The sequence below is a fragment of the Lynx canadensis genome, chromosome B2, assembly GCF_007474595.2.
Source record: "Lynx canadensis isolate LIC74 chromosome B2, mLynCan4.pri.v2, whole genome shotgun sequence".
NCBI classification, from domain to species: domain Eukaryota; kingdom Metazoa; phylum Chordata; class Mammalia; order Carnivora; family Felidae; genus Lynx; species Lynx canadensis.
Window position 1 is genome coordinate 63,580,907 of NC_044307.1, and position 25,001 is coordinate 63,605,907.

At 36.0% G+C, this 25,001-nt stretch overlaps 1 protein-coding gene across 1 annotated transcript in view; it reads left to right on the plus strand.

The window, feature by feature from the left end:
- The window catches only part of COL19A1 (collagen type XIX alpha 1 chain), a 342,994-nt gene that overhangs the window by 12,199 nt on the left and 305,794 nt on the right, over window positions 1-25,001 (plus strand). Inside the window, exons 2-4 of the mRNA XM_032593194.1 lie at window positions 934-1,008; window positions 2,062-2,161; window positions 24,389-24,512. Coding sequence (XP_032449085.1) covers window positions 934-1,008; window positions 2,062-2,161; window positions 24,389-24,512 — 299 coding nt within the window. The remainder of the gene's footprint in view (window positions 1-933; window positions 1,009-2,061; window positions 2,162-24,388; window positions 24,513-25,001) is intronic.

The window sequence follows — 25,001 nt, forward strand, 5'->3', positions numbered from 1 at the left end:
AAGTAGAGACTAATTTTACCTTTTATTTTTTAAGTTTCATTAGGTGCCTTAGCACATAATTAGTACTTTCTCAATGATTTTATCTAATTTTTAAAAGTATAGGCCACTTTTGTATGGCAGATGTCTTTGCTTTGTAATTTTATTGTGATAATTTCCATCTGTGTTGCTGCTTTAGTCAATTCAAGCTGTTCTAGGAATGTCCTAGGTTGGGTGGCTTAAAGAATAGACATTAATTTCACACAGTTCTGGAGGCTGGGAAACTTCAGGTCAGGGTTCCAACATGGCCAGATGCTGGTGAGGGCCCCCTTCCTGGTGTCCTTATATGGTGCAGAGAAAGGAGGAGATATTGTTTCTCCATCCCCTAAGGATGCCAGCTCCATCATGAGAGCTCTACTTGTATGACCTCGTCCAAACCTAATTAGCTCCCAAAGGCTTCACCTCTAAATAATACCTCATTGGGGATCAAAGCTTCAACATATGCATTTTGGGGGGACACCCTCAGTCCATAGTAGTCCCCTTCTCTAAAGTGTAGTATCACCTGACAAGAAAAGTTGAATCAAATTTGTGTTCAACTATAGTAGCAGTTCATTTGTTTGAATATTAGAATATATTTTGCATATGAAATTTTAATGACGTTAAAGCTGATTTCCTAATGTCAAAAGTGTATAGCAACAATTAGAAAATTAGAGTAATATAGCAGTAGTAGTAATGATAGCTAACACAAGCATTCACTCTGCACCAGGCACATGTAACCCTCACAAACTCACAGATACTCTGAGGGGGGTAATATTCTTATCCCCAATCTATAGAAATTTAACAAAATTGCTTATTATTTTCGTTTTATCTTAAGTTTCTAGTTGTATTGTCTGATTCAAACTTATTGAAAAAATTGATGACAAATGCAGTGCAAATCTTCAATTTTTTTTTTAATAGAAAAACAGTGTCCTGTACTGAGAACAGAGGGACATCAGTTTCCACAGGACAACAGAGATAAACTTGAAGTGTCAGGTGAGCTTTATCATCCTTTGCAAAGAAGCATTTTGTATAAAATTATCAGCACATGTGGAGTTTATCACAAGTGATTCTTTGACAGTATAATTTAGGCTGGTAACATCAGTATAAGAAAATAAAAAGAAGGAAGATAAATGATGTAGAAAAAAAGAGCAGAGTACTATATTAACTAACAACAACCCAACTTCTTGGAGAAAAAAAGTTATTTAAAATCATAGAAGTTGTATCCATTGTAGAAATTTTGAAAAAAGAAAAGAAAATTTAGTAATAAAAGATCTCACTACCCAAATATAGCCATGATTCCTATTTTGGTATAACATTCCTATCTTCCTTGCTCTGTCTTCCTTTCCTCTCTCTCCCTCACTCCCTCTCTCCCTCTCTCTCACACACATACATAATCATGATACATATTTTGAATTTGAAATCAAAGCATTTACCCACATCAGTATATATTCTTCTAAGGCATGATTTTTTTTTAAAACAGGACTGCTTAAATTTCAACTAAATTGCAGTAATATTTTTTTTAATCTTTATTTATTTTTGAAACAGAGAGAGACAGAGCATGAGCAGGGAAGGGGCAGAGAGAGAGGGAGACACAGAATGTGAAGCAGGCTCCAGGCTCTGAGCTGTCAGCACAGAGCCCGACGCGGGGCTCGAACTCACAAACTGTGAGATCATGACCTGAGCTGAAGTCGGATGCTTAACCGACTGAGCCACCCAGAAGCCTCTGTAATATTTTTTAGTTAACTAATTTCCTGTCTTAGACATCAGAGCTGCTACAATGAGCTACTATGATTATTTTCTTAAGATAATTCCTAAGTCAAAGAAAATTAACATTTGAGTCTTTTGCAACATATTTTATACTTCTGTAGCCTACAAGGAGAAAAATGAAATCAAGAAATTTTGCTGAGCCCAAACAACAGGGTGTTATTTGAAATAAATCAGTCTATAGATAAGGACGACAAAAAATCCTATTTAAAAATCAATATCTCTGTGAGTTTCCTAATTTTAACAAAACTGCTGGATTAAATCACTTGTTACATTTTATAGGTTTTGACCTAGGAGAGAGCTTTTCTCTGAGACGTGCATTTTGTGAAGGTGATAAAACCTGTTTCAAATTGGGAAGTGCATTTCTTTTTAGAGATACCATGTAAGTAAATTTTTCTTTACATTTTAATAATATTACATGAACTATTTTCTAAGAAAATTTCAAATAATTTGTTTAAAAAATAAAAAAAAATCTTCTCAATGGTGTCATACTCACTTGAATGCTGTGGTAAGTGGGCTGTTTGTATATTTGTTGTTTTTAATAATCTTTGGAATCTGATCCTATCCTATGGTATAAATGCCATTCACCCATACAGATATAGGCATAGTCTTTGCAGAATAGTAATTAAAACCATTTTGAAGAAGTATTATTTATGTTTAAAGTAGATATAACCAAAGTTAAATTTAAAAATGTGAACCTTAAAACAGAAGACGCAGTGTAGATTTCAAGACAAGAGACTGATATTTATTGTAACCATTTTCTACGTTTACTATGCTTCATGATAAAATAAAACAAAAGAACCTAGCCTTTAGGTATTCCTTTTATATAAGGTGTAGAGTACATAATAACGTAAGATGATAACATCATTATAAGATGGTCTTGATACACATTTCATTTCAGAATTGATTTCCCAAACTTTTTCTTTCTTATCTTTCTTATTCTTTTTCTACCGATAAACCTGAGATTAAAAAAAAAAAAGGTATTATGTACCATTTAAATACTGACAGTTGGTCAGCAACTATACAGGGCAATAAAAATTCCCCATATGGTCTGCATACAGTTGGAGGATGGACACATAGTAATTCAAAAAGCTTGAGTCATCAGGAAGGCAGATATAGCATATATGATCATGATATTTAGTCTTTGAGTCCAAGATGAACATTCCAGTTTATGAATGCACTGCAGTGAAATAAGCATTAAAACTCTGGTTTAATATACAACACAGATGTTTTTGTGTGAAAACATATATAGATGTTTTCACTTCTTGATGAGTAGCCTAACATTTAAATTACCAGAAAAGGTTGTTGAGAATCTTAGCATTTGGATTCTCAAAGGGAGATAGCATTAATTATCTTGTTGCCTATCTTCAGATTCTCTGTCTAAACTAGGTCCCTAGCTAACTTTTTCCTTGAGAAAAGTTAAAACCTTCTATTTTGTGATTCTTAAGATGATTTTAGTTTAATGATATGGTTCCTTAAAATTAAACTGCTCATTAATTTGTAAGAAATAAGAGTGCTAAGGAAAAGAGTGATCTGATATTGGGGGATATAATGGGTGATTGTCAGGCAGGGCACTTCAGCAGATATGACTGTACTGTTATGGGTGACTTTTAGGTGGCTTCACATACAGGCATTAAACACTCAGAGAACAGCAGTCCCATGTTTAGGTATTCATATCCAGTAAAGAAAAGTCAATATGTAACATATATATGAATGTGTATATGTATATATATACACACACATGTATATGATACATGACTTTATGATACATAAAGTCAATATGTAACATATATATGAATGTATATATATGTACACACATATGTATATGATACATAAAGTCAATATGTAACATGTATATGAATATATATATATATGATTTTAAACTAGTAGTAGATAACCTTGATTAAAGAATTTAAGAAAGGCAATAAATTCTGTTATAAAAATTAAAGTGCATTTTCTCTCCTGCCTTCTTCCTGACAATTTAAATTCCTCTAATTCTGCCCAGGTGGCTAAAGGATTGGAGTGAAAACTTTTTAAAATTCATTGGAACTGTATATAAGAAGATGTAGCTGATTTTAAGTAGTTACGTTGGAAAATTTCCTGCCACATTTAGGCAATGCTATTCCCCTTTGATATGTGTGATAATAGATATAGCCACAACTTGACATTTATTTTCCAACCTTTAGCTCTAAATCATTGTGTGATCTCTGGGCTATCAATGTAAGTAAATTCCCTGGCTCTACAGGCAGAACCCTGGGACCTCCACTACAGGAAACTGGAGGGTATCTGCTTAAGCTGACTAGCAAGTGTCAAGTAGCTTGGCTCATCTCCATTTACATTTCACTCATTGAGCCAAGTATGCTAGGATGCTTCTCTTGCATGATGCCATTTTGATTTTTCAATAAGACTGGAGTAAAGTTGCAGCTATTTATGTATTTGTAAATAAGCTGCCTTGCAGAATCAGCATAGGAAAAGGCAGATGCTATTTTATGTGAAAAATGAGGATTCTCTCTGTGTCTGAGATTTTTTTTATAGTTCTGTCATCTTCCAGGTGAGATTCATGAGGGGAGAGATTGAAAAAATGTGTTGGTCAGATACTTACTGGGCACCCTCAGTGCCTTGAGCCTGGCTTAATGCGGGAATCCCAAGGGCTACTTTTGCAGGGGCCCTTCGAATAAACATTGTACACTTAATGGTGATACATGCTCAAGGAACTTTGAGGGACTTTATGTATTTGCTTTTACTTTAAATTTGTGTCCATTTCCTCAGTGTTCCTTGGGATAGAAAATGAAAGTATTTGTGGGCTTTAAAAGATTCATTTCCTTGGCTTCTTGTATCTACAACAAGTACCCTTGGTTGTGCAAAAGAAATAATTCATTATTTCTGTACATATTGAGAGTTATATATCCCAGGTGATCATACTCTGATTATCTTTAAATTGTGTTTTGGCAATTATAAGGGCAAAATGGTGAAATTTTGAGAGAAAACATACACAAAACATGCATATACTACAGAGCACCTTATTTTCTTGGTATAATACAGTTCTTTCATTAGTTGTTTCTATAGAAACATGTTTTAAATAAAAATGTCCCAAATAACTAAATAAAAATGTCTTAGCAGTTGAATATTTTAGAAGGGTTGATAAATGTTGAATTCCCACATATTGTTAATTCTGAAGGGGCAACACTCTCTTATTTTGACTGGCCAATGAGGAAATCATCTGATTTCAAATATACCAGGGAAGTGAATTACCCTGATTTGTTGATTTCAAGGATGGTAAAAAGCCTTATCTCTGAGGTTCCATGATTGATAGCTAGTGGCTATCTGGAATACTGTGTTGAGAAGGATTCTGAGGCCATTATTAGATTCAGCCAATTAGAATGCTATGATCCATTAGTGAAAGAGGCGAGACAGGAGTGCTGATGCGTGTTTCCAGTCTGTTGTCTCTCTTATTCGGAATGATTCCTATGAGCTGGTATCTTTTGCCACTGAACCAGTTCCTAAGAATGAGGGTACATGAGGCTATGTGTGAAAAACAATAATCAACACAGATTAATAAGTTTTTATGAGTTTGAATAGTGTGGCTAGACACAGTGGCATAATCGACACGTATGGTCCCCTTTGCTTTCGTTACAAAGAAATAAATCTCCAGTGAAGAGGAATCTTCTCTCTCTCTGTTTCATTAAATTGATGATTACTCTCTGGAAACAAGGGCTATTTCTTTTCACAGCTTTACGTGGAAAAAAAAAAGAGCTCATAGGAGCTATTCTCATTTTCATTTTATGTTTTTATAAACATAATAATCCTCCACAAGGAGGAAACCCCAAATTATATATTTGGAAGATGGGTAGTTGTTTTTTTTAGGAGTTATTTGAGTTCTCTGAACCTTAACAGTTCCCTTAGAAACAATCCTAAGTATGGGGAAAGCTGTTTTGTATATTAAAGCATGATTTATACCTTGTCTGTGCTAGTGTTGAATGATTCACCCTATGCTCATGTCTTTTCTACATGGACCTTTATGTTACTTCCAGATTTTATCATTATAAATAACATCACAACATCCAGGAAGGTTATTTTTCTCTGTGTTTAGAATTATTTCCATAAGATTGATTTTTCTCAGTGGAATTACTAGTTCATTTTTAGAGATCTTGATATATACTTCTAATTATGTTTCATCATTGTTTTATCCTTCTGTATAATACCCAGTATCTTCGGTAGCATTAGACATTATCATTTAAAACTTTTGTCATTAAGTTTTGTTTTTTCAACTAAAAGCTTGTAGCAATTACAAGTAAAAGCAGTAGCTTACTACATAAGTAAGGTTCCTGAAATGTTTCTGTTCTGTTAACAGGTGAATAAAAGGTAGCATTCAATAAGTCACTGTAATGAATACGAGGTAGTGTGGAGCTCATTCTTTTATTCAAAAAGCATTTATTGAGTTCACTGTGGACTCTGCTAGGCTCTCAGATTACAATGGTGAAAGAATGTGGGTCCAGTCTTGCCTTCTGGATCCTGCTGGAGAGACACATGGCACAAGGAAAAACTGCACTTTTCTCTTGCCTTGATCAAGGAGCTGAGATGTGTTGCCTTCTATCATCAAGCACGGGCCATGGGACACAGTACCACCCATTTCCTCATAAAGGGTAAACTTCCTTTAGCATCTCACACAAAGCTGTTTTTCAGTCTTTCCCTCATAAGGACAGGTTTTCTAACTCATCTTTCACTTTTATTGCTCTTTGGGACCTCTCCAAGCTCTCAAAACCAGTTAAAATCTGTGGCTCTAAAAACTATGTTTAGAACTCTCGCACTGAAGCTTCTAATCTTTGAATGTTTCAGGAGGATTACTTCACAATTCCATAAAAATATAGGGAATTATTATTTATACGTCCCTTGGATTTTCATTTGGGCCATCCTATCATTCTGTAGATAAGAACTTTCCCATGTAAGGAAAAGTGACTTAATTAAAAAGTTGTCCAGCTGTTAGTATGAGATTGAATGACTGTTACACATAAGTTTTATGTATTTCCTCAATTGTAGTTTGCCATACCAAAAATGTGAGGTGAGCCTTTAAGTCTGATACTCTTTTTTTTTAATTTTTTTTTAAATTTTTTATTTTTGAGAGAGAGAGAGTGTGTGTGATTGGAGGAGGGACAGAGAGAGAGGAAGACACAGAATCCGAAGCAGGCTTCAGGCTCTGAGCTGTCAGCACAGAGCCTGACATGGGGCTCAAACTCACAAATTGTGAGATCATGACCTGAGTTGAAGTTCGGCACTCAACCAACTGAGCCACCCAGGTGCCCAAGTCCAATATTCTTAAGATGAAAAGAAAAGCCTTATAGGTTCACAATTACTGAATTCTTTAAATCATACAATATAGCCAAATTATATATATTAGAACAGAATTTTTTTAAATGTTATTTTGAGAGAGAGAGTGAAAGGGGAGGGGTAAAGGGAGAGGGAGAGAGAATCTTAAGCAGGCCCCATGCTGTCAGTATGGAACACCACATGGGGCTTGATCCCATGAACTGTGAGATCATGACCTAAGCCAAAATCAAGAGTCAGATGCTTAACTGACTGAACCATCCAGGCATCCCTAGAACAGAATTTTAAGAGTATGATTAGACAGATTTTAAGGATGCCTGGAAATATTTACATCTCCATCACAAGAACCTATCTTAAGAATCAATGTTACTTTTTTCTAGCAAATTTAGGGATGTTAATATATTCCAGTAACAAATTGCTTTGTATAGAAATGGCTACTAAAATGTAATATAATATGAAATATTATCAGTTTAGTATTTCCATTTACCAATTTTGGAAACATTTAATATTATCATCATCAAATTTTAAAAAGTTGTGATTTTTCTCCTTCAGATTTCATATAATTCAATATTGTTTGGGGAAAGGTAAAAAATGTCAGTAATTGATTATATGTGTATAGATTCTACAACATTCATATCTATTTTATTTTTATTTTATTTTATTTCATTTCATTTGTTCATATGTTTCATTTGAACATTTAACATGAGATCTACCCTCTTAACACATTTTTAAGTGTCCAGGGTATTGTTACTGACTATAGGTACAGTGTTCAACAGGATATCTTTAGAGCTGATTTCCTATTTTATTATGGCTAATTGTATGAAATTATCTTACCTTAAAATGTCCTTATGGCAGTTACTTTGAGAATAGTAAGGTGCCAGTTAAATATACTACTTAGAAGTCATAATAATGCAAATGTCATCATAAAGTAATAAAATCAAGGTGTTTTACTTTGGTAATTACTCGGGCTAATTTGACAGGCATTGATTAATCTACTATTGTTAGATTATATATTTGATTCTTCTTCTTTCTTCACTTATTTTTCTATTCAATAAATCTAATCTCCTAAGAGACAGCAGAGCTTTGGCTTGGATGGGGGCTGTGAGTATGTATCTGTGGAGTGTGCAGTGCAGGTTTTCAGAGTATAGAAAAGAAAGAAGGCACATAAGCACGTCCCTCAAGTCACCATTAATCTTATGTGACCCATTAAAATGCTGTGAGGATTAATTAGTTATTAACCTTAGGTGGTTGCAAATGTATTGCTTTTACAATGGCTGTAAACCTAAATTTAAGCATGATCTTAAGTTTATAAATTAGGCAGAAAATTGACTGTAGTAATGCTGATGTTTTGTTATACTAGTGCTTAAGAATAACGTTATAAGAACTTGACAGATTTTTTTGTAGATTGAGCAAACCATCTGTGTTTAATAAAATAACATTGGATAGTGTAATCTTCATTCTGAGACAGAGAATCAGTGATGTACAATTTTGATTTCAATGATAAACTTTGAAATGTATGTCCATCAAGGAAGAATAATTGTGTTGGCTAATAAACCATTGATTTATTATCATTTCAATTCCTTCAACTTAACCAGCAAAGGTAATCAGAAAATAAGCCTGGTTAGCCAAAAGCTGCTTATGTTATTTTGTGTGACTCAAATAAGCTTGGTACAAATTGTCTATTGCCTCATTAAAAAAAAAAATTAATGTTTATTTATTTTTGAGAGAGAGGCAGGGAATGGGCAGAAAGAGAGGGAGACACAGAATCCGAAGCAGGCTCCAGGCTCGGAGCTGTTGGCCCTGACATGGGGCTTGAACTCATAAACCATGAGATCATGACCTGAGCCAAAGTCAGATGCTCAGCCGACTGAGCCACCCAGGTGCTCTTATTGCCTCATTTTAGTTAACACTTACATTTCTTAAAGTACATTTGTTCCAGGTTAGGTGAAATTTTTATAATTTTAAGCTAAAAAGCAATATATTGAAATAATTGACTTTAATCATTCCTCTCACCATGGCTATATCCATGCAATTTAGAAACAATCACAAGTTCAGTGAAAATTTCAATTAATACGGACATGTGTGGTAGTGCCATGTAGAATTCACATCTGGTTGGCTGAATATGAGATTGAATTGACCAGATCTTTTGCACCCAAGGTATTCCTCTTATTTGAACCATCTCAACCTCTGCTCTCTACTTCAGAATTTTCCTGCTTCAGCTGTCCTTTCTAGAGGCGACCCTCCTGGTTTCAAAGGTTAACCCCTTCACTTGTGCTCTTAATCTTCTCCTTGTCAGCCTCCTTTAATATCTTGATCCACCCATGATCTCCTTTGCTCTTCTGTTTTCAATGTCCCTCTCCACAGTATCCTGGCCTCTTAGTCTACAAATATATACTTAATCCTTCGCTGTTCTAGAAACTTTTTCCCTTGACAGTCCCTTTCACTCCCAAACTTCCCAAAGGAATAATGTTACTGACCACTTTTACTTCCTCACACATCCCTTAGCCCCCTCATATTTAACCAGGAGTTCTTTTTTTTTTTTTTTACATTTATTTATATTTAGGATGGCTCAAGCAGGGGGAGAGGCAGAGAGAGGGGGACAGAGACTCTGAAGCAGGCTCTGCACTGACAGGCTGACAGTAGTGAGCCCATTTTGGGGCTCAAACTCAGGAACTGCAAGATCATGACCTGAGCTGAAGTTGGTTGGTTAACTGACTGAGCCACCCAGGCACCCCACTGACCAGGTCTTCTTGAACACTGTGGAGATTTCTTTCAAAGTTGCTAGTGTCCACTGCCCTGTCTCGAATGTCCCTGACCTAAGTATCTCTCTACACTGCCTTTCTGTACCTGTTTCTCTCTGTCTGTCATGTTCTGCCCATCATTTTGGCCAATTTGAATCTTACATATCCTAGAAAGTTCAGTACATGCTCAACCTTCTAGATACAGCCCTCACTGATATCCTCAGGCAAAATTTCTTCCTCTTCTTCTCTTCTCCTCCTCCTCCTCCTCCTACTCCTCCTCCTCCTCCTTCTTTTTTGTAGTTCAGTATACTTTTCATGTAGTGCTAATCTCATTCTGGCTCAGATAATCCAAATGTTCCCAGGTCCCATTACTATTCGGTTCAAATGATGTCATATTGACATCAGTGCCTACACTGTTATGATTCCTACTCTACCTGCACAGCTATGGAACCTCAGTCCCCTCTTAAAAACACATCTTGTTATTTTGGGGAGCCCGAAGAGTTTTGCACATGTGCTTATGTTCAAAAGAAAGTATACTCTTATCCTTGTGTTCTAATCTCCTTGTTTCTGCATGTCACCCCTGTGTTTGTTGGGAGACCTCTCCACGAAAATGCCACTCTATTGGGCCCTAGCCAATCCTTACTCATGGCTGCTTAACCTCAGTCCTCAGGTGCCTGAGTTGCTCTGTGGCTTATAGCTAAGTGGGGTGTGTGTGTATGCTCTGGAGAGTGAAGACGTGGGTTCAGTGATCCTCTCTCTAACTGTCCCCTGGACCTCAAGGCCATGTCCAAGGCATAAAGCATCACATTATATTGAATAAATTAATCAAATCAACTCTTGACATTCTTTTTTTCTATGGGACTCAAAGCTCATAGACATATGGATTAGGCATTCCTCCCTATTATCTTTACATTTCTATCTATCTTCTAATTTACCCATGATAAGAGTATAAAATTCCCTTTGCTTACAAGGTATACAGAAAAAATATTTTATAATATACTCTCCCTATTATTTCTCAATTCAGCTTTAATGGCAGTGAATGAAGAAATTCTAACAAAGTATTTCATTTGATTCCTAAATGACACTGAAGACTCACTATGTGCCAGGCACTGAGGATTTAAGGATAAATAAAGACATGATCCCTGGCGTTATTTCTGTCTGCAAAGATAGATATGTCAACAATTAGCTATTGTGGAATATAGTTGCAATCTTTAGATGTATGTATGTAGATGAAGATGAAGAACAGATGAAGCCATTTCGAGGGAACCAGGGAAAGCTTCACAAAAGATGTGAGAAGTAGAAGCTTGAACCATAAGAAGAATTTGCCAGGTGAGGCGGGGGCCAGTATGCGGTAGTTAGAGAGAGTATCATTTAAAGGTCAAGACAGTTTGAAGAATGGTAAGAAATCCCGTGTTGTGGTAGTGAACACAGGTGAGCAGAGTGTCTGCGAGATAGAGGAGGCTGCAAGGGCAGACTGAGGTGCTGTTCTAGAGAGGACTTCTGTGCCAGCCTAAGGAGCTTGAACTTTATTGATAAAAATAAAGTGAAAGGTGAATAATTTGGAAGATCTGAGGAGAAGCCACAGTACCACAGGTATACCTCAATAAAGCTGTCTAAAATAAAGTGAAGGTGTGAGAGCAATAGCATTACATTCTAGGGGGGAAAAACCCCAAACAGCTGAATATATGCCACTAGGAAAATCACAGCTTTCAGTTAGGTGTAAATGATCCTGAGGCAGAAGCCAAACCCCTAGACTCAGGAAGGACACCAGTTTTCAGAGGACCTCTTGGGCGTGAAGTTTACCCAGGGTTGATTCTTTCCTTCCTTCCTTCCTTCCTTCCTTCCTTCCTTCCTTCCTTCCTTCCTTCCTCTTTCTTTTTTCTCTTTCTTTTCTTCTTCCTTCCTTCTCCCTCCTTCTCTTTCTTTTCTTTCTTTCTTTCTTTCTTTCTTTCTTTCTCTGGTTTTGATTATGTCTTCATTATTAAGCCTACCTAGAGTCTGTATTCGTTCTGTTGTTTTCTTTCTTTCTCTCCTTCTTCCTTCCTTCCTCCCTCTCTTTCTTTCTTTCTTTCTTTCTTTCTTTCTTTCTTTCTTTCTTTCTTTCTTTCTTTCCTCCTTGCTTTTTTTGGATGGAAACACCTGAAAAAGTTACTTTCAAAGTCTTTCTGAAGTGTGGCTTCTCTAGTCCATCCTTCATTTCTGTTATCTGAATGTCATATAGTAGAAGGGCTTGTTTTCAATGGGAAGTCATTTACAATGTCATGATGAACAAGTGCTAATCATAACAGACATATGATTACTAGAGAGTCATCGAAGCTTTGTTTTCCCATTAACGATCTATCTGTCTGAATCCGCTTAGTAAGCACAAAAAGGGTGAGATTTCAGAGTCTCTGTGGCTGTGAAACTCAAACATCACCACCCAGCTTGGGAGGAAGGCATTTCAGATAAACCCTCCAGGCCCTGCTGGCCAAATCGCTTGTAACGTGACAGGTGATGGTGGGTGTCAGCTGGGAAAGAAATGACTTACTATAAACTCCAAGCATCTCTCACTTCACTCTCAGGAAATGTAACTTGTATCATATTTCTCTTCCTGGAAGATATTCAGCAAGTCAAAGGCCCCATTGATACTTGTAAATACGGAAGTTCTTCATAAACTCTGCCTCACGCTTATTTAGAATGGAAGAATTAATTTGGAAGCCAGTTCTTGCTATTTAAAAATAGATTTTTTCCATTTAGCCATTTCATTTTAAAAGCAAAAAAGTAAATAAAGGTTGGTCTTGCTAAATATGACCTGGAAAACTCACTTCATCTCTACCAAAATAGCACTTTTGAAAAAAAAAAAAAAAGGCTTTGCTTCAAGCCTTGTGCTATGAGCTAGTTGAAGAATTACCTCTGGAACCATTGTTAATTAGTAACTAAACTTTTTAAACACTTCGCTGTTCAAATGTGTACCATGCTTGACTTTTGAAACACCATATACAAAATTAAATTTCTCTAGCATAATTATGTCCTCTTGCGTTTCAGTTTATGAGCACTGAAATCATGAAAGTTTATTATTCTTTGTTTTTCCTTTTTTACATTTTACTTCTTGCCTCATAGTGCTTATTATTTAGTTAGGTAAAAGAGCAAAACAGAAACTGGCAGTCTTGTTTTTTTCTTCCTAATCCCCTTTTATTCTGCAGTTTGGTTTGTCTTTTATTTTTTTCTATTCATGAGACAGAGATGTCACTTGCCATATTACAAACTATGGTCCTTCTAGGAATACTGAACAAACACATCAGCCTGAACTTGCTGTACAATGAAATTACCAATTACTTAATATACAAAGAAGTAAATAAATTTATGGGCTTCATTAAGGTCTTTATTTTTCTTGACAACAAACCACCAGGGCCCAGCCATGGAAAATAAATGAGATCCACTCCCTGATTCCATCTCCCCATAAAACAACTTGATCAATAAATATTTGTATGCACTTTAAAAGGGCGGATTATGTTTTTAAATTTTATGATTTTTCCTGGCATGACCATGCTTGCAATGTGCCCCTCCTAGAAGGGAGTATGAAAAAGCAAAGTTTATCCTTTTAAGGTAGTTCTTATTGGTTTCTCATTAATTGGGCAGGTAGGAATGTCCATTACTTGTTCAGCTGGCATCTTTCTGCACCTGAGAGACCAGACATTTCAATTTAAGTTAACTTTGTGTATAGCTATGTTTGGCATTGATTTCATGCCTCAGGGGATGAATGGGATAGAAACTTCCACTGATCCCCATGCCAGGAAAGCATTAATGTAGGATCAGTGCTAAGGGTTCTCCTTCCATAATCATTTGAAATAGTCACATTTATGTTCATTATTTTCACATTTTGAGGAATTACTTGGCTTTTTAGTTAGGTTACATTCTGTTGATGTTCTTCCTAACATATTAAAATCCCAATATATTTTCTAACCAGAAGGATGAACAGAGGCACTTTTTATGAGAACACTTCATGCTTTTCTTCACACTGCATAATTATTAGTATATATACTATTCTCATAATTTTTACTACTTCCTGAAAATTCCTCTCATTTTTTAAAGAAATGTTTGGTGAAAAATACTAATTTTTCTAAGAAATGATCTCTAAGGAATATGGAAAAAGTATTTCTGATTGGTTGTCACCTTCTGTCATATGCATATCCTTCTTAAAACCCAACAGATTGTAGCCCCATTTTAAAGATATCATTGTGTGGTTTGTGATACTTCCTGATCTGTGCTCAAAATATGATGAGGGGAAGGAACTGTAATAATCTTCCCCTCATGGCTACTGGTCACTTAGGATGTGCAAATGTCATAATGAATGCTTTGCTCTGAGCCCAAAATATGATTTATTGTTGTTAATGTTATCATGATTGTAAACATTTTAACTAATCATTTCTTGATACTAATGTTTGATATTTACTTATATTCTCCCCATTTCACCTAGTACTAAAAAAAAGTAGTTTTTTTCCTCCCTTGTAGTCCCAAAACATTACTTTTAAGTCAGGTCAGTAATTATGAGGGAAATTTTATTCTTAACCCAGAGGATACAGGCAACTTGATATACTAGAAAAAACTGACCTTGGAATTAGAAGTTCCGAGTTCAAGTTCCATTCTGACTTCTGTCTTGCAGAGTAATGGTGGGGCAGTTATTTAACTTCTGTGGCTTTAATTTCTTATTTATGAAATGAGATGGCTGATCTAAATCACTCTTAAGGTTCCTTTCAGCATTAGGACTCTAGAACTACAGGAAACTATTGTGTGTGGCTTCTTACAATTGAAACATTTCCAAGCACCGGAAGTCTTCTGCTGAAGGACACTTTTGGTGAAGTTTCTCGGGGCAGCTGTTCTGTGTTGCTGTAGCCCGTGGAGATTTAAAGTTTCTTTTTGAAAGTAAGAACACTGTGTTTGTTCCTGGATTCATTTTATGTCAGACTTTTTGATTAACCTGCTTTAAATCACATAGAGCTTGAATTTTTTTCTCTTCTGTTTTTTTGCTGTGATGTGGCATAGTCTTAAAGGCCTTAACTTTAAGGCATTATGCAAATACTGGTGTTTGGCACCTGCTAGGACTGGTCATAGGTATCATTATGGATTGTCTGTGAAAGGAACACAGTTTTGTTTGTGCTTCCTATATGCCAGATTAGTATCTGTCTAAAGCTTGATTTAGAGCAACAAGTCTGTCAGTGCCCCTATTTGCATGGAAATCACATTCTAGTGGTTGGAGACAGGCAATACATGTGTAAACCAATACATTTTTAAAAAAACTTTGGGTAGTTATAAACCTATGAAGAAAAATAAAAGAAGGTAATATGTTAGGTAGTAATTGAGGTGAGAACAGCTATAGATCTTCCAGAAGAAGTGACATTAGAGCTAAGACCTGCATAGTGGGGAGAAAGTCATCTAGGTGACGACTTCTGGGAAGGACCATCCCAGGAGAGAAAACAGGAAGTACAAAGGTCTAAGACTTCAATGAGCCTGGTGTGCGTAAGGAACAAATTTCAAGTCACTGTGACTGGAGTATGAGTGCCACATAGAGACTGGAATAGGGGATGATGTGTTAGAAGCAGGGGTCAGAACAGATGAAGCCTTGTGAGCCATGTGCAAGGAACCATAGACACTGTAGGAAGGCTGTAAGTAAGGGAGGGATGTGGTATGATTTACATTTTAATAGCTGAACCTAGCTGCTATGTGAGGACTAGACGGTAATGTAGGTGAAAGAGAACAATTAGGACACCATCACAGGAGTCCTGGGGAGAGAAGGTGGCAGCTTGGGGTAGTGAGTGACAGTGGAACTGAAGAGAAGTGGACAGAGTCAGAATCTATTTTGATGGTAGAAAGAGTGAGACTTGCTGATGATTGGATGGGGTGTAAGAAAATCAAGGAAAGGCAAGAGTCAAGAATGACTTTTAGACTGGAAATCTGGGTGAATGGCCATGCCTTTTACTGAGATGTGAAATTCTTGTACCTTAGAGAAGGTACCTTGTACCTACCTGTTAGTAGGAAACAAAAGTTCAATTTCAGCTATTTAATTAGAGATGCCTTTAATATCTAAGTAGAGATGCCCAGTAGTAATTTAGGCATGTGAGTTCACAGCACAGGCAAGGAAAATAGTCAAGTTTTATCTTAGTTGCCTCTCTCCTTTGGCATCACCTTTCTTTTTGGAACTTTCCTTCCAAACTCCCAGTGCCTTAAGGTGATGCTTGTGTTGCCCAAGGCTCAGGACAATGACATTTCATTTTCTAACCCAGGATCATTTCCTGTTCTGGATTTATTCCTTCCTCCCTCTCTATATCTTCTCTGTTAACTTCTTTGTTTTATTGTAGTCCCTATAGATCTCTGTTCTACACTTTCCGAGGTGAGAATTAATTATTAGACACTTTATTAGTATTGTGCGATGAGTTTCTAGGAACTATTTTAGTGGTAACAGAGCTTATGTTTTATAAACACATGCACTTTCCAAAGAGGAAGAAATCTCTGATAGTACAGTATTAGGTGTTTTGGCTTGTCAATGAAAGTACTTCATAGTTAGGGAGAATCTCTGTGTTCACACCATGTATGCAAAAGGCAGTCTATGTAGAATCATATTTAGTAACAATTCCACATACACAGAATGATTAAATGTTTCCTCCATCTCATGCCAAGATCTTTTCTGTAACATACATACCTTTTAGACATCATCATTTTATGTATATTTCTTAAAGATTTTAAATAAATTCTGATCATGAAAGGAGTTTTCATTAATCAAGTGAGAAAGAAGATCCAGAGAATGTGGGCAGTAGGCTATTTAGACAAATACAACCCATTCTTAAAGTCCTGTACAGTGAATTCCTTATGTTAAATAAGATGTTAATATTTATCCAACTTCATGAGTATAGGTACTAGTACTTTGTAATTAGATATTCTGCTTGAAATATATGGAGAAAATATTGGGAAACGTGTATTTTCATTTGGAATTTCTTTCATCTTAATGCCTTAGTGACTAAACCATTCTGAAGGCTTTAGGTTGGGAGTTATAGACTTCTATGACTTTTTACCTCCCATAATAGAAAAAAATAACATTTGTTATTATTATTTCTCCCTCACCTCTGACCTTGAAGAATATAAGATTAATTTATGGTAACTTTAAAGAATAGTGTTATTTTTTCCTAATCTGAAAGTAGTAATGTTGTTTTACAAATGATCATTAATACAACTTATGCTCATTGTAAAAATTGAGGAAGTAAAGAATATATAAAGAAGAAAATATTTACAATGTCTCTTAACTTTAACAGTAAGAGGGAAGTTTTATAATGTTAAGAGCTTTATGAAATCAATTTTTTAGTGGGGTCAAATCTCACTGGTTCTCAGATCTGGACATTGCCTTCTGCCATAGCTGATCATTATAAGGAACCCCATTTTTTATTCTCTGCCACTTCTCCTAGAGTTTAATAGCATTTCTTTCCATTTTATGATTGAACAGAGGGCTATACATAGAGAACATCAGAGAGAAGGTGAAAACTACATTTTAGATTTTTTTCAGCATTGAAATCAATTACAAGTTCAAAGGAGTCTAAAGTATATGAATACAAGGCTTCAGAGACACTCCAGATTATATCTAGAACTAGCTCTCTGAGGAGCTAGAGTAAAAAGGACTCCACAGGCAGCCAATTTCCTTTGGCACCTTTGGATAATTTGGAACGACTTTAGTTTGGTTCTCAGTGACTTTTACTTAGTCACAATAAAAAAAACTGATTTTAGATCGAACATTTTGTTAATTTGGTATACCTCTGTTCTCATCTGTCAATGAATATTCAGGTGTTTTCATTAGTGTGAACAAAAGTAGACAATGGGAAATAAAGGATTTATTACACTTAAATTTCACTAAACTTTGAGCTCTTCATATGTAGGTTAATATTAACTTATGTGGATGAATTTTCCATTTACAGTGTTGAATTGCATGCAATGTGTATGAAGGAAGATAGAAAATATCCCAGTGAGAATTTTAGCATATATATCTATAGATATAGATATAGATATAGATATAGATATAGATATAGATATAGATATAGATATGGATGGGTTCGGCAAATAAGGATCAACAATATTTTTCTTAATGGGAATATCACTGAGTAAGCAGTGGATAGGATTTCTTATAGGAAATTACACTCCATTCAAAAATATTCAAGCATGGATATCTTACACATAACAAGCTGTCATTATATCTCTCTGGTAACAGACTAGTAATCCAATATGGCCTCTTTTATAATAGAAACTTTGGCAACACCCAGAGAAATTATTCTGTGTCACATTAAGTGTGCTTGGGTGGTATAAACAAGAAACATAGTCTGTAAGAGCTGATATATTTTGTAATGTGTTATTTTTAAAACAGAGAACTTTTTCTTCAAAATTTACAATTTGGCAAGCAAAAACATTTTTGGCCTTGAAAGTACAACATGAATTTCTGAAAAGAAAATGCAGTAATTATAAGGATTTTTATCCATTATAAACTTAAGCTAAGAAAAAAATCAGTTTTTCTCCAAACAAAACTAAATTTATTTCAATGTATTATTTTAAGACTGTATTTGTTGTATATCAACATTATTATTAATAATATTTTGTTTTTGTTATTTTTTTTCTCACAGAGGAACCTTTCATTGAATATATTTTCAATTTTTAAATTAGATTGTAAATTATTGAAAAATAATTACATTTAGTTTCATGAAATATTAAATAATTATATCAAAATTAAATGTCTTTATCTGCTTCATTTGCTAAATCATGCATTTATTTAACAAAGTTATAGAGTGCCTTATTGGCACTGCACTTGGGCTTGTGGATGATACAAAGATAGATTAAATGGTGTCCTTGCCTTCAAAAAACTTGCAGTCTCATGAAGAGATATGATAGGTGTCTTCATGTCTAAAATCCTAAATAGTGAGGAGGAAGGTGTTTTCATTCGTTTTTGCTTTGTCACACCATCAAGCATACCAACATAAGTAGTTGTTGCTTTTGCTTTGTTTGCACAGTGTTGGTCTGAACAGTGTTTATGAAAAATCTGAGTTGATTGCCAAAATGAAAACTCTGAACTTTTCAGATAAAATGTCTAGGTGTTTGGCTTCTCTTGAAAAATGGGATGCTCTGGTAACGCTGGTCCCACACTCTTGGGTAGCACCAATTGGCTGGAGCTAAAGAGCAGCTGCCCCTGTAGATGGGTTGGGCTCTTGGTTTCCCTCAGTCCACATGTGTTTCCTCTGCATAAGGATGAGTGTCAGTTGCTGTTATTAACTCACTTCTCCCTCTTTTTTCTGTTAATAAAAGTTTTTTTAAGTTTTATTTATTTATTTTGAGAGAGACAGAGACAGCATTAGTGGGGGAGGGGCAGAGGGAGAGGGAGAGAGAATCCCAAGCAGAGCCCAACAGAGGCTCAAACTCATGAAACTGTGAGATCATGACCTGAGCCAAAACCAAGGGTGCAATGCTTAACTGACAGAGCCACCCAGGCTCCTTTAATAAAAGTCTTAAGGGGAAAGTGAAATTTTCTTATATGCATATTTCTATCTGAGATGGAAAAACCAAAGCTAGACTGAGAGGGGTGTGCGGTTTTGTTTTATATTCTTTTTTTAGATCACTTATATATGAATCCATTTCATTAACTGATTCATTTATTGAGTACCTACCTTGTGCAGGCACAAGGATGCTGGGAACAAAAGGGTGAATAGGATAGACGAAAAACCTCAGGAATCTTATATTCCAGTTTCCTGGTTGGGCCCTATGGTCATGTGGTTGTGACCCTTGGTTTATATCAATCAATATGGAAAGGATGTATATTAAGATCTTCAGAAGGATTGAGGGGAGTGGAGGATTGAGAAGAGGCCAGTGGATTAACTGATTGGGAATGCTGTATTTTTATTTTTTATTTTATTTTTTTAAAGATTTTATTTATTTTTTTTTTAAGTAATCTCTACACTCAACATGAGGCTTGAATTCCCAGCCCCAAGATCAAGAGTCACATGCTCTACTTACTGAGCCAGCCAGGTGTCCCTCATTAGGAATGCTTTTAAATGTTTATTTATTTTTGAAAGAGAAAGGGGAGGGGGAAGAGAGAGAGGGAGACATAGAATCTGAAGCAGGCTCCAGGCTCTGAGCTGTCAGCACAGAGCCCGATGCAGGGCTTGAACTCATGAACTATAAGATTATGACCTGAGCCAAAGTTGGAAGCTTAACAGACTGAGCCACCCAGGTGCCCCAGGAATGCTTTTAGAATGCAGGAGGATTAAGGACTAAATGGATAGTAACAATGCAGATATGCAGAGTATTCATGTAAGAAGGTTGGTGGATAGATGAGAGGGTAATATAATGGGGTAGCAAGGTTGGAGGAGGTTTGTTTTGTAGCAGGGAGAAGATATGCATATGTTTGTGAACTAAGATAAAGGGGGCATTGGATAGGGAGAGGTTGAAGATTTGAAATGACTTTTAATCCTCTAAAATGCAAAAATGATTGTAGAAAGGGAAATGGAGCAAAAGAGAAAAATTACAATATATTCTTAAAGACAAAAAACAGTTGGAGGATGTTAGAACCTACATATTGTTGGGCCATAGATACTAGTGAGATGTAGGCCATTTTACCTCAGTGGACACCTGAGACTCATCACTAGGGGATATCAGCCTCTGCAGGAGCTGATGAAGGGTGTCTGTGTGTGTGTGTGTGTGTGTGTGTGTGTGAGTGTGTGTGTGTGCGCAGTGTACCTCCTCTCTCCTCATCCAACCAGACAGAAGGTGAGATGTTTAGTAGGTTTATTATTGAGAGAAATTGAGCCAAAGAGCCTCCAGAGATGAAAGGTAAGCAGGATAGTGAAGGTAGGAAGGAGGTATGACACCAAAAACAGAGCAATGGAGCACAATTCTGTAATGAACTGTAGACCCCCACATACCCCACTGTTTCTAGAATGCCTGCATCCAGATGAAAACTTTTCATCAAGTGGGAAGTAGCTTCTTCTTTGGAGAAACTGAATGTTCCTAGAGAACTAATCTTTCTACATTCACATTTGAGAAACTCTCAGTGAAATCTGCCAGCTGATCATGCTATGCAGTGAAGTTATTCATCGACACACTGTGCCAGCAGACATGAAGGTTGCTGTCAAAGTTAAATGCTTCATCCTTACATATATATGGATTATAAAAAAATGATCAGAAATTAGGGTATAGCTTCCAACATGGAAGAGAGAGGCCAAACTATCAAACAGGAAAAGCTAACCAGAGTGAAATGAAGATAGTCAAGGATGCAGAGAAAAACATTTAAAAGCCGACCTAATTGATTATGTCAGGGGTTTAAAATATTGCATTCAGGATATTTTTAAAAAGAGAACACAAGAGCATCTTGGAAATAAGAAAATAACAAAAATTGGTGTTGAATAGATGGATTGGAAAACAAATCAGGGAAATATCTCAGAAAGTACAATAAATAAGGAGGTGAAAAAATATAAGAGAAAGGGTAAGGAAACTGCATGGGTGGTATTATAGGTGTTAAACAGTTGTCTAAAAAAGGAGTTCCTAAAAGAGGGAATAAGAGAATATTATATGGAGAAAAGAATAAAAACTTACAATTTTTTTTGGTGATGTATAGCTCATATTGGAAGATGTGTTCAATACAAAGAATAGAATAAAAATCCCAGGAAATAGTGTTGTCAAATTCCAAAACACTCGAAATAAAGATATGATCCTGAAACCATGAAGGTAGAGAATAGGATAAAGGAGGCATGAAATTTGAAGACAGGTAGAGACACAAGTTACTGCATGTAGGGGGTGGGTAGGGATCTGCTGTGTGGATTGAAGTTTCCTTTTTTTTTAATGTTTATTTATTTTGAGAGAGAGAGAGAGAGAGAGAGAGAGAGAGAGAGAGAGAGAGATAAAGAATGAAGAGGGGAGGAGGGGTGAGAGAGGGAGACAGAAAATCCCAAGCAGGCTCTGTGCTGCTTGACATGGGGCTCGAACTCATGAACCATGAGATTATGACCTGGGCCTAAATCAAGAGTCAGACACTTAACTGATTGAACCACCCAGGTATACCGATGTTTCCTTTTTAAGAGGAATTTTGATGCAACTAACTAGTTCAAAATTTTTATTTGGAAGCTTATGATTTTGCATCACCTCTCACCTCTGTCTGTACTCTTCTTCAGATTTATAGGTGGTCCCAAAGAGAAATGGCAGATGTTAAAGGCCCATTGTTTTATTTACTTACTTATTTATTTATACATAGGAGTTTTTATTAAACAATTTTATATGGTTCTGAAATTACATAATTTTTTTGAAGTTTTATAGATAATAAAAGAGAATATGCAGATACATTTTAGCACATACAGGGGCTTGAGGCTACTTTGTGTAAAGACTCTTGTCTGGTGTAGAGAAGGTGATCAGTTTAATAATGTAAAACAAAACAAAAAACAATCACCCTGAAGCCCCTCTTACTGGTCAAAGTAATGTTCTACCCAAGCTTCTTACCTGATCATCTGGCTCTTTTACATATACACAGTCTTCACTTTTCCAGTGAGTATTTATTCTTAGTTAAGCCATGATTGAGGATCCCAAGGTGGGGATCACCATGTACCCAGGTCCCCCTTCACCACCCTTGGAGAAGAATGGAGGACAAAGGAGAGGTGGGTGGAGTCAGTTCACATCATCCCAGGAAACATGCCTAATGCCAGGCCATCATCCCAGGGTGATCACCCCCAGGATACGGGATGGATTGTGTACACACACCCAATACTATTTTGCACATGGAGACATCATCCCCACGAGCAGTCATTGTCTTCTCACAATGGTGGAAGGACAGGCAGTTCTGCCAGCGGTTCCTGGTCTGGTTCTGGTTGGGGAAGTGACTGTCAAAAGGGGCAGTCTGATAATTCTTGATTTGGGTCTTGATATCTTCCGCCGTGGTGCTACCTCCTAAAGACATCCCTGAAGCAGCTCATGGCTCAGTGTGACTCAGAAAAGAAGCCAGAGTCAGACAGGAAGCAGAATTAACCATTTTGTTTGTTTTTAAATGAACAATGTTACTCAAACTGGTACAGTAATGGTCATTGTGAAATTCAGTTTAATAATGGTGACTTTATAGGGGTTCCTGGGTGGTTCAGTCGGCTAGGCAACCAATTCTTGATTTTCGCTCAGGATATGATCTCACAATATTTAAAACATATTAAGTTTTAAATAAACATTAAAAAATAATGGTGACTTCATAGAGAAAATCCCATTTTAGAAATTTTGTTTTATTGTGGTGGAATAAAAAAATCATTCATTAATCACTTGCTCACTTAAGAGAGGATATAATATATAAATGCAATAAAGTCAAGTTGCCTCCCTTTTAAATAGATTGTCAAAAAGATAAAGTTGTATGTATATATACGCATGTAGACATAAATGGGTGTCTGTGTTTAACCAATAAGCAAATAAGAACTTTAGGCCGGTACAGCTGTTTTCTTATTTTTCCCTGATTTCTCTACCTTATATGACTTGGTTTCCAACACAGAGGGTAGAACCAAAATTTCAGAATGCTCCATGACAGTTTGCTTGTCATTTTCAGCAGGTGGTCATCAGTTTCAGTAGACCTTAGTGTAAAGTTCAGAGTTAGTAGTTACCATTTCAAGGTATAGTGTTACCTTTATATAAACAACTTTTGGCTATGTTAGTCCTTAAGAAAATTCTTACCTACTATTCCTCATGATTTTTTAAAAGAAAAGCATGATTCCTGTCTTGCAGAGTTTTTACGTATAATGCAGATAAATTTAAAAGTCAGGTGGTAGGAATGTATTTCTTCTTGTTTTCCAATGAAAGTCTAAATTTGAGATCTGTTCATTTTGAATTTTTTCCCCTGAGTTTCCTCATGGGCCGGTGAGACCAGTATTTTGAAACAAGATTGAGGGAGAAAGATATTTGGATTGTCTTTTGGCTTCTCTCTGCTACCTAGAAAGAATTTGCTAGTTATATTTTTTGTAAGAATGAAAAATAAGCTAAAACCTCTTTAGTTTATTTTTCAGTATGAGTCTTAAATGGATACTAGAAAATCAGTCTTAGGAACTCATTTGCAAGAATTTAATATGATAAAACTTCTTTGGAAAATATACATTTAATTGTTAGCGGTGTGCTCTGTAGTTCTGCCTATAGACAAAACAGAGGGGTACTATTTATTTCCATTATAAATCTCTAGTGTTTGCCAGACAGCAGGGAAATCTGATATTCTCCTCTGTTGAAACATCTTGTTGAGTCAGGGAATATCACTGCATAGTGCTTTAGCCCTATTCCTTTGCTCTTACACACCCCAAACTTTTACTAGACACTTTCTAAAAAGGGAGAGAACAAGGATTAAAAACTGCATAGGTACTGTAGGTATGGATGCTTCCATATGTCCAATAGGTAGATTACTATAAAAATGCATCATAAGTTATAAGTTCATTGAGAAAAATACGACTGAGATATTGTGTTACAAAAACCTTCATATCTAGATTTTCTTTCCTCTTCATCTTCAGTCTTCTCACAATAATTCTTTGTTTTCCTCCCCCCAGTAAGATATTTCCCAAAGGCCTTCCTGACGAGTACGCCATAGCAGCTGTGTTTCGTGTGCGCAGAAGCACCAAAAAGGAACGGTGGTTCCTGTGGCAGGTGTTAAACCTGCAGAATCTGCCACAGGTAAGGAGCCATAGTGTTGTGCCGATTAGTTTTCCCTTATGTGATTATGCCAGGTGAATCTTGGAACAGTGTGCCCAAATTTGGAAGCAGATGTGGTGTCCAAATAGTCTTTTAAAGGATTCATCAGCAGGGAAATGCAAATATTCTCATAGGATGATTTTGTTGAGATCTGTAATATGAGAGCATGGTGGGTGAGACAAGATTATTTTTTTGTTTGTTTTCACTTCTAGATTCATATTTTGTCTAAAGATACTCAAATGGCCCTTCTTTCACAACTGCTTCATTGACACTAAGTCCATCTCACTAATAACTTCTTTATTTCCTATAATTTCTGATATGTATTATTTTTAAAGCTGTTCGTTTCATCTGAAAGTCCTTAGTAAATGAAGAACCAGGATATAAATATTGATGCCATCAATAAAAAGTTACTGAACACATGCTGTATGCTAGTTAGTGACAAAGATAAGATTTTAACAAGCATAATTCCTT